We start from the raw sequence: 12,877 nt of genomic DNA, 5'->3' as shown, positions 1-12,877 counted from the left end.
TAAGTTGATCTAGGGCATTGGAGTTTATGAATTCCAGAAAGCGTTCCGCTAGTACACGAGTAGTTTTCCCAGTTAATGGTGGGGTAGTTGAAGTCGCCCATTATTAGAGTGTTTGGTTGAACCCTAATATTTTCCAGTACATCAAGAAAAGAGGAGTGGGAATCCTGGGGCATGGTGAGGGATCTGTAGCAAGCTACAATTTGGATTGCAGTTTTGCCAAGAGTTAGTTGCACTTTGATAACCTCAGATGCATTATGCTGAGCAACTACCCTGGAGGTGTGGATATCCTTAATGAATATGGACACACCCCCACCTTTGGTGTTTCGATCCAGGTTAGATGGCCGAAAAGTGTGGTATGAGTTATAGCCTGGTAGTGCAGGGGTGCTCTCTGGAGCCTTGAACCAGGTCTCAGTCATTGCACAGATATCGATGTTCTCCATTTTAAGGAGTGCCTCGAGTGAGTGCATTTTGAAATTTAGACTTCTAGCATTGAGTAGCATTACCCTCAGTTTTTGCTTGCCTCTTCCTGTTATGGTGGTGAATTTGTTACTTGAACCCTGCCTAAAAAGGCACTATAGGGGCAGCAAGAGCCTTAGCCAGTATCTGGAATCCCAGGGGCGACAGGTGCAGGCCATCTGTGGCAAAGCATCGTGGTCTGTCGACCATGTCATCCCAAGCAAACAGATACTGGATCCCCTTTAAATGACACCAGAAGCTTAGCCAATTTTTGAAATCAATCATTTTGTCCTTGTACTGCAGTATCATTCTGGGCGATGGCAGAATGCTACTCAGAGCTAGTGTCATACCTGCCTGGGCTACAAGATCGCAGAGCTCTTCCATGTCTCTTTTCATGTAGTCCAGGGAGGTACGTCTCAGGTCATTCACACCAACATGGACAATGACAGAGTCATATTTGTACTTGTTGTGGAGTGACCTGAGTGTGTGGGTTATGTGGCGGATCCTGGTACCCGACAGGCAGCTGACAGAAACCTTCTCCTTGTTTAGCCTGGTGAGTGGGACATCAGTGTGCCTGACTGTATAGTCACCTATGACTAGTGTGTTGGGTATGTTGTTTTGCCTTATTGGCTGTGTTTGAGTGGCACACTGAATCTGTGGGCTATATGTCATTTGGGTTGTGTTGGGGGATGGAGGTTGCTTGTGTTTCTGCTTTGGAGGTCTCTGTTGCTTAGGCAGGTTATTATTGAGAGCCTCCGCGAATGTTTTTGAGTTTCTATGTGTGGATTTTGGTGGTGTAGACGTACTGATACTATGTGACGAGTGTGGTGTGGTGCAAATGTTTACCTTCTCCTCATGACTGTCGGGTTCAGTCTTGGTTGGTGAGAGCTTTACCTCCAGTTTGGCTAGATAAGTACATCTCTCACAGGTTGTAGTGTTGGGTGGTAGGAGGAGAGGGTTGTCTGTGTACATGAGGCAATTTCTACATTGCTTCAATATGCCCAGATTCATGAGATAGACAGGGGAGAACAATGGGAGCTGACCCTTGGACATGCCTGAATAAAAAAACTATTTTCCTCTAGATAAGTGAGGAAAGTGTGTACAAGAGCTGTTTCTCTCAACGCTAGTGAGAAAAGCAAGTACAAAAACTGTTTTCCTTTAGGTAATGAGGAAGATTGAGTGCAATAGTAATTTGTAGCTTATTTAGTGCTTACAAGTTCTGAACAAGTGCTGAGTATGAATAAGCAAATTTAAGTGCTATAATTAAGAATCTGTATCTGCATTAGACGAGTTACAGGACAGAAACAAGTGCAAATGCAGGCTTTCAAATTAGAAAGTTGGGAGAGATGGAAGATTGCCCAAACGGCCAATAATTACAAATTCTGGGCCAGAACCACTCCTTATGTGGTAGACAGGTTACCTAATACTTACCACTCCCACTGATGAGCTGGAAGGCTTCCCTCCAACACAGAAAAGCTTGGGGGGCTCAGAGGTTTACAAACAGTCCTGGATACAGCACATCTGTATCTGGAATACTAATTACAGGAAAGGTAGGAAACAGGCTTACAGTTTGTTTTTGTTTTTTTTTTTTTTGTTTGTTTTTTTTTTACAGAAAAGTAGCATAAAACAGTAGTAAAAACAATTCACGTGCAGTGCAAGCTAGCACACTTGAGTATGTAGCAATATTAGACCACACACAGTTTGAAAAATGCAATTAAATTAAAAAGGACTAAAAGCAAGTGCAGAAAGGGTTTTTTTAGGTAGAATGCGGTAAAGAGATGGGACTGGGGGAGTGTCCTATATCAAATCTACAGTGGGGCGGGCACTGCAGAAGCCACCAGATTTAAACTACAGACCCAAAACAGGTGGGGTGGGGAAGACAGTTTTAGCAGAGATTTGAGCAACCACTAATAGTATAAACTATAACACCAAGAAAATATACTCGGCTCTGTATATTTGCAGATCAGAATCTCAGAACAGTGAGACAACAGATATCTAAGCAACAATTAAACTCTATAATAAAGAAAACTATACTCAGCTCTGTATATTTGCAGATAGCCTTGTAAGGCTGTCTCTCAGAACACATTATATTCCTGATGTATTAATTTTGTTAGGGCAGGTCTTCTGCTAAGATATCATGCAAGGGGGTGTTTAAGAAATGCTCTCTCTCATGGTAATCCTTTCCAAACTGAAGCTGTTATCAATGGTTTGGGGGCTGTCAGTTCTTAAACTTCCCCCACTGTTAGTACTGCATTCTCCAATACACTCTTCTGTGTGTGACCTGTGACTAATGACTTTAGTAAATGCTGTCTTAGAGCTGCTAGTTTAGTAGTCCTCACTTAAGAGGAGAACAGGATTGCTCTAATAAGATGCATTACTTTATGGGATTTTCTAGTACATATTGAGAGGTTTTAGGGGTTATTCTAGTAGTCTGTACTAGTTTGCTTATTGATGGGTTATTCTAGTAGTCAGTAATAGTTTGCTTCAGTGCAAGTACAGCCTTATTTTCAAGCAGTCATTAGTTTATTTTGGTATAATTTATAGTCTTATTTTACAGGTTAACACAGTAATGAAGTTTGTATTGTGTTGTTCTTGGGGGGGGGGGGGGGGATTATTCTAGCATATGGAAGCCAGTCACTAAAGTTTTATTTTATCATGTGCTATGTTATTGGTTGTAGTCTGCAATGTTTTGATTGTGTGGGATTTTAGGGTAGCAGTTAGTATTCTGGTACTGGATATTTTATTAGTAGTGTCACAGGTGACAGGTAGTTAACCGAAATCCTGCTATTCTTGGTCACGTCTAACAGATATTCTCTGTTTCTAGGTGCATCTCTACTTCGCTATACAAACTGTATCCCAAACAAGCAGGTAGATAGATGGTCAGAGAAACGGGCAATGGCTGGCATATACGACAACATTGGAATTTTTGGTAAGAACACCCTGTGGAGCTGCGCAAGTTCATAGTCCATTTGTGACTTTTATTTGACACTGTTTAGCTCATGGTGGTAAGTAACATTTTGGTTCAACCAGGAAGTCATTGAGTGACATTTACAGATATTTCAGTGACCTGCTTAATCTCAGAGCAGCAGGATACAGCCGTTCTAATTGTAGTGTACTGTGTGATTAATTTGAATATAATTTCCCTACTGGATACTGTAACCCCAAAGAACTACTGTAGTGAACATCCCTTCTGCAGAGATTATGGGTTTTAAATCCTGGTGTTGTGGTAAACTTGTTGAGGTTATCTCACATGGGTGTGTTAAATTTGAGTTTTTGCAGTCATGTGGCAGTGTTTACATAAAAGCTTTGAAATGGAATCCCAGAACCCAGGTCTGCTGTTTTGATGTTACGATTGGTCTCCAAGGGGGGTCACATTTCCTCTGTTTTGGCATGGTGATGTATAAATATTTGAATCCTGGTGCTATGATTTGTTTGTCTGTGTTGTAATACAGTGCTGCTGCTGACCTTGGACTGTTAGTTGGAATCTGCAGTGATAGTTTAATGTTTTCCACCCAGTTTTGAGTTTGAACATATCCTCTGTGGTTGCCTAGGTTTGATTGATTTACTCCAGTGATTGTGCGTCTGTTGTGCAGTCACTAATGTGATTGCTGGATTTTGCTGTTAAAGATCAACGCTGCAGAATTTACGAATTTCTATTTTTCCTGAGGTACTGCATTCTTGAAGTTGCTGTATATAAACAGCAAACGGGTACAGGGGGCATAGCCCTCCCACACACACACACATATATATACTAGTTGTGTGCAACAGGGCTTTTGCCTGCAAAATGCTTTGAGGGGGGGTTTACTTGTAGAAAGTTTTTTATTTTCAATGATTGCCCTGTTTTGTGATCACCATTACAGCCACAGTATGGTCTCACTGGAATCACAGAGGTGATATTCTTTTGCTCTGGACAGCTGTTCTGCACTGAGGAATATGCGTTTGAGTTCCAGTTTGGAAAACTTATGGTTTTACTGAATTTTGAGTGGGAGAATTTGAAGTCTGTTACCCTGTTGTGCTGATACAGCTGCACTTGGATGGATCCTGGATATCCAAAGTATTTGAGTTTTCTTCTCGTAAACAAAGGGATTCTGAAACTGCTGATTGTAGTGCATTTATAGATGTGTCTCATAGTCTACAGCAAGGGTCTGCAACCTGCGGCTCTGGAGCCGCATATGGCTGTTCCACCCCTCTGTAGTGGCTCCCTGTAGCTTTGAAAAATAATGGCCACTCTGCCGCACAGCACATATACATACTGAGTGATCGAATGACGGACTTTAAATATTGCTCTTAGAAACTTGCTAGAATAACATGGTTTCTGTTGCCATGCATTCCACACACAATAACAGCGATCAAACGATCCCCTGGCAGCAGCATAATCTCCTGAAAGGTTTTCCTATCTCTCATACCTCTCAAAGTCTTACCACAAGAAGTCTGGACAGAGCCACAGATAAAGGGGAACAAAGGAACAAAAATAGGGACAGATTTTAAATGTTGTTCTTATAAACTTAATTCTTTTAGATTTAGTATTGTAACTATATAGAAAACTTTATACGCTGTGTTATCTTCATTTTAGGGGTCAAATAGATTTTGTGGCTCCTGATAAATTTTATTTGGTGGGAGATGGGGCAAAAATGGCTGTCTTAATAGTGAAGGTTGCAGAACCCTGGTCTACAATTTGTGTGTTGCTGCAGTAACTAGAATACACTTTGATAGTGCACACCAATTCAGGTCTAGACTGCAAGGTACAACACCCCAAGCTGGAAAGCTTGTGAGTTTTATGATACACTTATGATTTTTACCCTTCTTAAAAGAGCTAGTTTGAATTGTGCAAAAATCAGAGGTTGGGGTTTGAATCCTTGTATGTTAGTCCTGCAGAACTTTGAGTGTAGGTTTTCTGCGTTTAGTATCTGTACAGCTAGTGTGTGTGAAGTACATTCAGCTGTCATTCTCAGAGATGCACAGACCTCATTTTTCCCCCTTTTCAGAATTTCTCTCCACGTCTGCCAACCATTATACCTCCTGCAACCCATTTGCTCTACTTTGGACAAGAGGCAGTCATAAGTAGCTGTCATGCAGGCAGCTTTCAGGGATGTATACTGACACTAGTAGCCTGACACCATGAAATTCTGCTGCGTTTTCCCAGTCACTCGTGGACATTTTTGCGTATGAGCATTTTGCAGCTTCTCTGCTGATGCACGGGATGGCTTAATGACACACATCTCCACTTTCTTTTTGCTAAATGTTATGCATTCCCTTTCACTGGGTGTTCTGCAGCAGTTTGGACTGCCTCCCCTTCCCCATATGAATGAGCTGCATCAGCTACTCACACATATTCTCCCTGGTTGTCTTCTCCAGAGCCTGGGTTGATAATTTATTCTAGATAATTTAGATAGTAGTCACTGCTTCATCTCTGTGCCAAGGGGGATGGGAAAGAGACATCGTATATGATTCATATCAAAAGTGGTATGCCCCCCCCCCCCAAAAGAAAAGATGGTCTTGAATTATACTTTGAACTGTGTCATAAATATATGCAACTGAGGGGTTTTCAATCATACTAGCAAACACTTGTCTCGTTCTCCATGTTCTACTCTCTTATTGTGATGGTGATATTGCAAAGAGGCTGTTGATTTAAAAGCTTGGTGCACTTTTTTTTTTATGTCCCAGTAAAAGGCTGTGGGTTTGAGTTTTGGTATACTTTATTGTTCGAGTCCCATTTTATTAATTATGAGAATTCTGTAGCTAGTTCCTGGAGTAGTTCATAGGTTCATTGGTTCATACTAGGCTATCTGCCCTAGGGCATTTATAAGCCTAGCCAGAGTGTGTTTGGTTTTCGCCACCCATTTTAAATTAATTTTGCTATGCCTTTTTTTGAGGTTAGTATACTGTGCCTCTGTCTAACAGTGACACAGAAGTGATAGCCGGGGTAAACATACGATCTCCCATCCACTAAGAGAGTCAATGTGGGACTCTGCCTAACCTGGACTGGGATTTTATTCCAGAGTGAAGGGGGCCTCTGGGTTATGAATCTGTCCCTCCAGCATGTCCTATTTATTTCAGTGCTGAGGTTCAAGTCTCAGCACGAGCTCGATGGGATTTGGATTTTCTGAGGTGCAGCATGTCCATTAATTCCGGGTTGGACATGGCTTTATACGTCAGGCACAGATCGCCTCTGAGCAGGCGGTATGCCACTGAGTAGAGCTGGAGTTTCTTTAACCGGGCAGCATATGGCATCTGTTTGAGCCCTTTGATCCTCTTGGCGAGGTACTTTTGGGGTCTTTCCAGTTGCTGCAGGTGTCTGGTAAGGTACATCCCAAAAGGGGCATTGTACTCAATTATGGGCCTGATGAGGGATGAGTAAAGAGGTACGATGACCTCCCCTGATCTAGATGTGAATCCCTTCATGATTAGGTGGGCTATATAAAATGTTTTTCTAACCACTTTGGCCACGTGGTTGTCAAATGAGAGATTGCTATCAACTTGGGTCCCCAGGCCCCTAATGACTTCTTCTGTACTTAATGGATTACCACCTATGTGGTAATTTGTGGGCACTTTGTTTTTGCCAAAGGGGATGACTATACACTTTCTGCTTGAGGCCATGGCTCTGGCACCAGTTGTCTGTTTCTATGAGGCCCTTTTGGAGGATGCTTGTGTCGGCTGGAGTGTTGATTATGGCGCCCAGTTTGCAGTCATCTGCGAACTTGGTCAGCCACAGTCCTTCCGTGTTGGCCTGTACCACCGAGAAATATACACCGAACAAGAGAGGTCCCAGGACTGAGCCTTGTGGGACGCCACTTGTAACTGGTTTGGAGTCTGACATGGCTCCAGCAATTCTAACCATGTGGGTTCTGTCCTTGAGCCAGTTTACAACCCATCTAGTGACATAGGGGTTTATATTTAAGCTGGTGAGCTTATCTATAATGCCCGAGTGGGTATTGTATCGAAGGCTTTTGCGAGGTCCAGGTAGGCTGTGTGGACCACCTTCCCCTCGTCAATGGCCTTGGTGACTGTTTCAAAGAAATCGACCAGGTTTAAGAGGCAGGATCTGCCCTTAACAAAGCCAAACTGGGTAGGATCCATTGTCTGTAGGTTCCCAATATCTTTATTTATGAGGTCCATGATGATCCTTTCCATAGCTTTGCAGACCAAGCTAGTCAGGCTTATGGGGCAATAGTTCCAGGATCCGTTGAGGCACCACCTGTGTGGAGAGGGACCACTGTTGCCGTACGCCACTCTTTTGGTACATATCCTGTAGTAAGGCTAAGATTGAACAGTAGTTTTATGTTTGGGTTTAGCTCTTCTTGGAGTTCATGTAGGACGCAGCCCGGGACACCATCTGGTCCCATTGATGCTGTGTTTTTTTGCTTTGGAGAGGGCGGCTCTTACCTGAGCATCTGAGATGTCAGGGGGGCAGCACTCTGTTGGGATAGATATTTGCCCTTTTGGTGGGGAGAAGGGGGAGAAGTTTGCACTGAACCGGTCAGCTAGGATGTTGGCAATGTCTGTGGGCTCTGTGTATTTTTTGTCATTTTGGACTAATTCTGAGCATATCTGGGAATTCCCACCCAGGTTCCTAACATAACTAAAGAAAGCCTTGTGATTATCCTTAGTGTCCTGTGCAATTTTTCTCTCGAAGCTGGCCTTAGACGATTTTATGAGTGCCCGTAGTTTTTTGCTAATACTGATCAGAGATGCCTTCCCTTTTTGGCATTTTGCTCTATCATGTAGTAGCTTTCTCCTTCTATTGTATAGTTTGTTTATGGCTGGGGTCCACCAGACAGGACGTCTGCCTTTGGAGGATTGGGTCTTGGTTTTATTTGGGATTGCATGATCCATGCATTCCTGAAGTTGTTCATAGAATGCGTTTATAAAGGATTCTGCGGTCTGGGCCGTATTTTCCACAGGCCCGGGGGCTTTGAAGGATTTCACCTCTGTTTTGAGGCATGTGAAATTTGCTTTAGAGAAGTTTTTCACTGTGGTTTTCTGGGCAGGGGGTGGGGTCGAGATGTGAATATCCAGTGAGATTAGTTTATGGTCTGATCTTACCAGTGAGGGATCCACTTTGGTGATGATCAGGTCCAGTATGTTTTCCCCTCTTGTGGGAGTGGTAACAAGTTGTTCCATAGCATTTGAGTTTATAAATTCTAGGAACCTTTGGGCTAGGGTGTTAATGCTCCCAGTCTATGTTTGGGTAGTTGAAGTCGCCCAATATAATGGTGTTTGGAGAGACCTTCATATTTTCCAGTATTCTCAGGAAGGCCAAGTGGGGTTCCTGTGTTTGGGAGGGTGGTCTGTAGCAGGCTATAACCTGGAAGGCAGTTTTACCCACAGTTAGTTGCACATGGATAGTCTCTGATGCTTCGTGCTGTGCCACCAAACTGGAGGTGTGGGTATCTTTGACGAATATTGATACTCCCCCTCCTTTTGTGGTTCGGTCCAAGTTTTGGGGCCAAAAAGCATGGTATGAGGTATAACCTGGTAGTGCTGGGATGCTCTCGGGAGCCTTGAACCAGGTTTCTGTTACTGCACAGATATCGATGTTCTCCATGCTAAGGAGAGTTTAGAGTGCGTGCATCTTGAGGTTTAGACTTCTGGCTGAGTAGCATTACTCTTAGTTTCTTATCCCTTGTGATACCTATGGAGGTGGGTTTGTCTTTGAGCCTTGCCTAAAAAAGGCACTATGGGGGTAGCAAGAGCCTTTGCCAATATCCGAAAGCCCAGGGGTGACAGGTGCAAGCCGTCCCTAGCGAAGCATTGTGGCTTGTCGAGCATGTCATCCCAGGCTGACAGGCATTGGATCCCCTTTGAATGACACCAACACTTAAGCCAATTGTTGAAATTGATCATCTTGTCTTCATATTGTGGCATCATTCTTGGTGAGGGTAAGATGCTACTCAAGGTCAGGGTCATACCGGCCTGGGCTACATGCTCAGAGAGCTCCTCTGTCTATTTTCATGTAGTCCAGGGAGGTACGTCTCGGGTCATTCACACCAGCATGGACAATGACTGAGTCATATTTGTACTTGCCTTGGAGTGACCTGAGTGCTAGTGTTATGTGGCGGATCCTAGCACCCGACAGGCAGCTGACCGTGACCTTCTCCTTGTTCAGCCTGGTGAGCGGGACGTCAGTGTGCTATGATTTATACTGTGTAAGTGTTGTGTAGGGTAATAAAGCCTTTTCTGCTGGTGTGATACATATTCTGTGCGTACACATAGTGCTTTGAAGTTGCTGTTATGAAGCTTCAGCCATGTTGGTAGTTCTCAGGTGCATATCTATATTGACACAACTTCATTGCCATGTTTGGTGTTCTCTGCGGCTAACTCTGGTTCGTTAGGGTAGACCTTCCTGTTGGGGGGAGTAATAATGTTACAGAATTTTTCCCAATAGCTTGCATTTTTTTTAAGCATCATATTTTGCCTTTGGTGCCACTTAGCAGATCACGGAGTGAAATTCATACCCTCCCACATATATAAAAACCATTTTAGTCACTTTAAATGTTAAACAGATCAAACACAGTCACATGGTCTTATTAACCCTGACTGTTATGTCTCAGTAGCTGAGGAACACTTACATTAATTCAGTTAACAATGTCAGACATAATTGCTAACCTGAGCCTAGACTGTAGGTCTACTTCAGTTGTCTTATCGATTTTAAATTTTGGTTTCCACCATTTAATTGGTACGACTACTAGAACTGTTAGTCTTTTGACATTGAAATAATTCTTGGTCACTTACTTTCCCCAGTAACATCCAGAATCTCTGAGGCTAGCCTTACAGCTGACACTGCAGTGACCACTTATTGTTTTGCTGTCTAAAGCCATCCAGATTTGTTGTTTTTTTATCGACCTGGATTGTCTGGCAGAGCAGAGTCCATTTTCAGTGGAAGCCTGGACAGTAAACCTGCACGATTAAGTAACCAACACCCAGCACTTCTGCTGCCCTAGAAACATGAGCAAATTTGGCCGGAACTCCTTTCCCCATATTTAGCAGATTATCTGTTAAACTACTGAACCTGCTACACTACTGATGGGTGATGTCATATATCCCTTTATAAACTGGCGGACTTATAAAATGAACTGTGCTTAAAAGTTTCTTGATTTGATAAATGCTAGCCTCTTTCCTCAAATTATTTCGCTGTTCACTAGAGATACCAGATTTTTAGATTTCATCCTTATGAATGTATCCCCCACATTACATTAATCTGCTTGTTACCCTCTTCCTGATCAGATTTGACCATCTTGCTGTGACCTTTTCTGTAAAAATTGATGTTAAGTTGTCAATCTCGCCTTCGTTCTTGCTGGTTGGGATTGGAGCCGATCCTCGGCTCTGACTCTGCCATCTTCAATAGCTCGAGAGCTGTTTACTGGCTCGAGGCTACCCCTTATCCCATGATGCCTAGCGCTAGCTACCCAGATGTCGTTTGCTGCTTCAGCTGCGAGGTTCGTGGTACTGGCTCAGGCTCGTATATTTTTCTTCTACTACCTTTTCAGTCAGATTAGGGATGTTTTTTTGTCCTTATTGTATTTGTCTAGTAGTCGCTAACTAGTTGTGATAGTTTAGTGTTTTTTTGTGGGCTTTTCAGAACTCATTTGAGAGAGTTCTTCCCCTCCTCCACCTCCCCTATCCAATAGCTTACTCTGTACAGTTTTCTTCTTTTTCCTTAAAAAAAAAAAAAAAAAAGATATATCCTTATCTTGTAGTATATTGTGTCTTATTTGTGGTTTGTGTGGTAGTGTTTACTGTTAGTTTAGTGGTATTTCTTATTGTGTGTTATGTCTAAGGAATCCAAAGTGTCGGGATTCAAGAAGGGTGACTCATGCTGTCAGAAGATGTCACTGACAGATGGGCACACTTCTTGTGTCTATTGTCTAGGTGCTGTACACCTGCAGGACTCTTGCTCTGTCTACCATGCATTTAGCCCAAGAGTTCTGCAGGAGTGCAAGAATAAACTTTTTGAGAGGGCTGCTTAAGCCTCAGGACTCACCGGCCAAGACTTTGCCAGTGAAGTCTCCTAAACCGGCCAAATCGTTGGCTCCCAACTCGGAGCCGTCATCTGCCCAAGGCTTACCTTCCACTTCGGTTCCAGCCGGAACTGAAGAGACTGCTTCCTCGTCGGCTCCAATAGTCTCCTCAGAGCCATCAAGGACTCAGAAAAGACAGAGGTCCCCTTCATTAGAGTCCATTCATTCGGCTCCTTGGTCTCCCCTCCTGCAAAGTGACCGTAGTCATAGATCTTCACACTCCTCTCGGGTCCTCCAGGCTCTCAGACCATGATGTGGAGAGAGTGGCCAGCAGGTTATTGAAGTCGCAGGCACTGGCCAAAATGTTGTCCAGCCCCCCTCAACAGGTGTCTGCTCCGTCTGTTTCTATTGATGTTCCTCCTCTAACTCCATTGAGCTCAGAGCCGGAGTTTCTTTGGGTTCGAGTTGTGGAACTGTCGGCTCCGATAACCATCTCTCCTTCGGATCCTTCGTCTGCTCTGATCCCAAAGATGGTGCCTTCCGTCAAGGGATCTGGGTGCCGAGACTCCCTTGTCGGCTCCGAGGAGGGCAAGTGGCATCAGACCCTTGTCCAACTCCACTCTCCCTGTCGGAGCATCGGCGCAGTCTCCCTCAGTGCGAAGGAGGATTCCGGTCTCCTTGGAGCCGGAGCCTTCTCTTCATCGTGGCTGGGACGCCTTCGATGTCATGAGGAGTGTGCTGGCCTCCCAGCCAGCTCCATCTTCGACCCCACTGGCTCTGTCCCCCGTAATGCCTCCGTCGACCTCTGCCCCTTCTCCAGTCCCCAAGTGTGGGGAACCAGCACTTCAGGGCACGCCCTTGGGTGTTTCCTCTTCCTCCGAGGCCTCCCCTGATCATTCAGAGAAGCCCCCTCTGAAGAAGTGCAAGAGGAAACACATTTACTCCCCCAAGTCTGTCACTTCGGATAGGGATTTGGATGAGTCGGAAGGGTCCCCGAGATCCCCCTCTGAAGATGTTTCCTTTTCAGACATTCTAGAAATACTTAAGCAGAGGGAGAACTGCAATACCCTAGCCCCTACCGAGGACAAATCTGTATTCCTGGATGCATTCGGTTCCTGACCTTTCACCTCCTGGGTTTCTCCGCCCTTCGATCCACTAATGTCTGTGGTGGCTCGAAGGGCTTGGTCAGCTCCGGATACAGTGGAACCAACCCCGAGGAGACCAGCCAAGTTTATTACTGCACCCCCTGACAAAGCAGTTCCTCACTAAGGGTGTTCCCGTGGATGCCATGGTGGTAGCAGCAGCCACTAAAAAGGAGTTAGCAGAAACTTCTTCTTCTGTCCATCCTCCTAACAAGGAGTCTAGGACCATGGTCAGATATGGGAAGTGAATGTTTGCTTCAGCAACCTTTTCCATGAGGTCACTGAATTACTTATGCCATTTTACCAGGCTTCAGAGGGATC

General features: G+C 44.2%; 1 protein-coding gene across 1 annotated transcript in view; it reads left to right on the top strand.

The window, feature by feature from the left end:
* Positions 1 to 12,877, top strand: part of MRPL51 (mitochondrial ribosomal protein L51) — a 182,218-nt gene that overhangs the window by 70,685 nt on the left and 98,656 nt on the right. Inside the window, exon 3 of the mRNA XM_044079567.1 lies at positions 3,281 to 3,385. Within this exon, the coding sequence (XP_043935502.1) occupies positions 3,281 to 3,385 (105 nt within the window). The remainder of the gene's footprint in view (positions 1 to 3,280; positions 3,386 to 12,877) is intronic.

Source organism: Protopterus annectens, chromosome 8.part0, assembly GCF_019279795.1.
Source record: "Protopterus annectens isolate FY-2018-M chromosome 8.part0, PAN1.0, whole genome shotgun sequence".
Lineage (NCBI taxonomy): Eukaryota > Metazoa > Chordata > Ceratodontiformes > Protopteridae > Protopterus > Protopterus annectens.
Note: the sequence above shows the minus strand (reverse complement) of the source record. Positions and strands in the feature narration are given on the sequence as shown.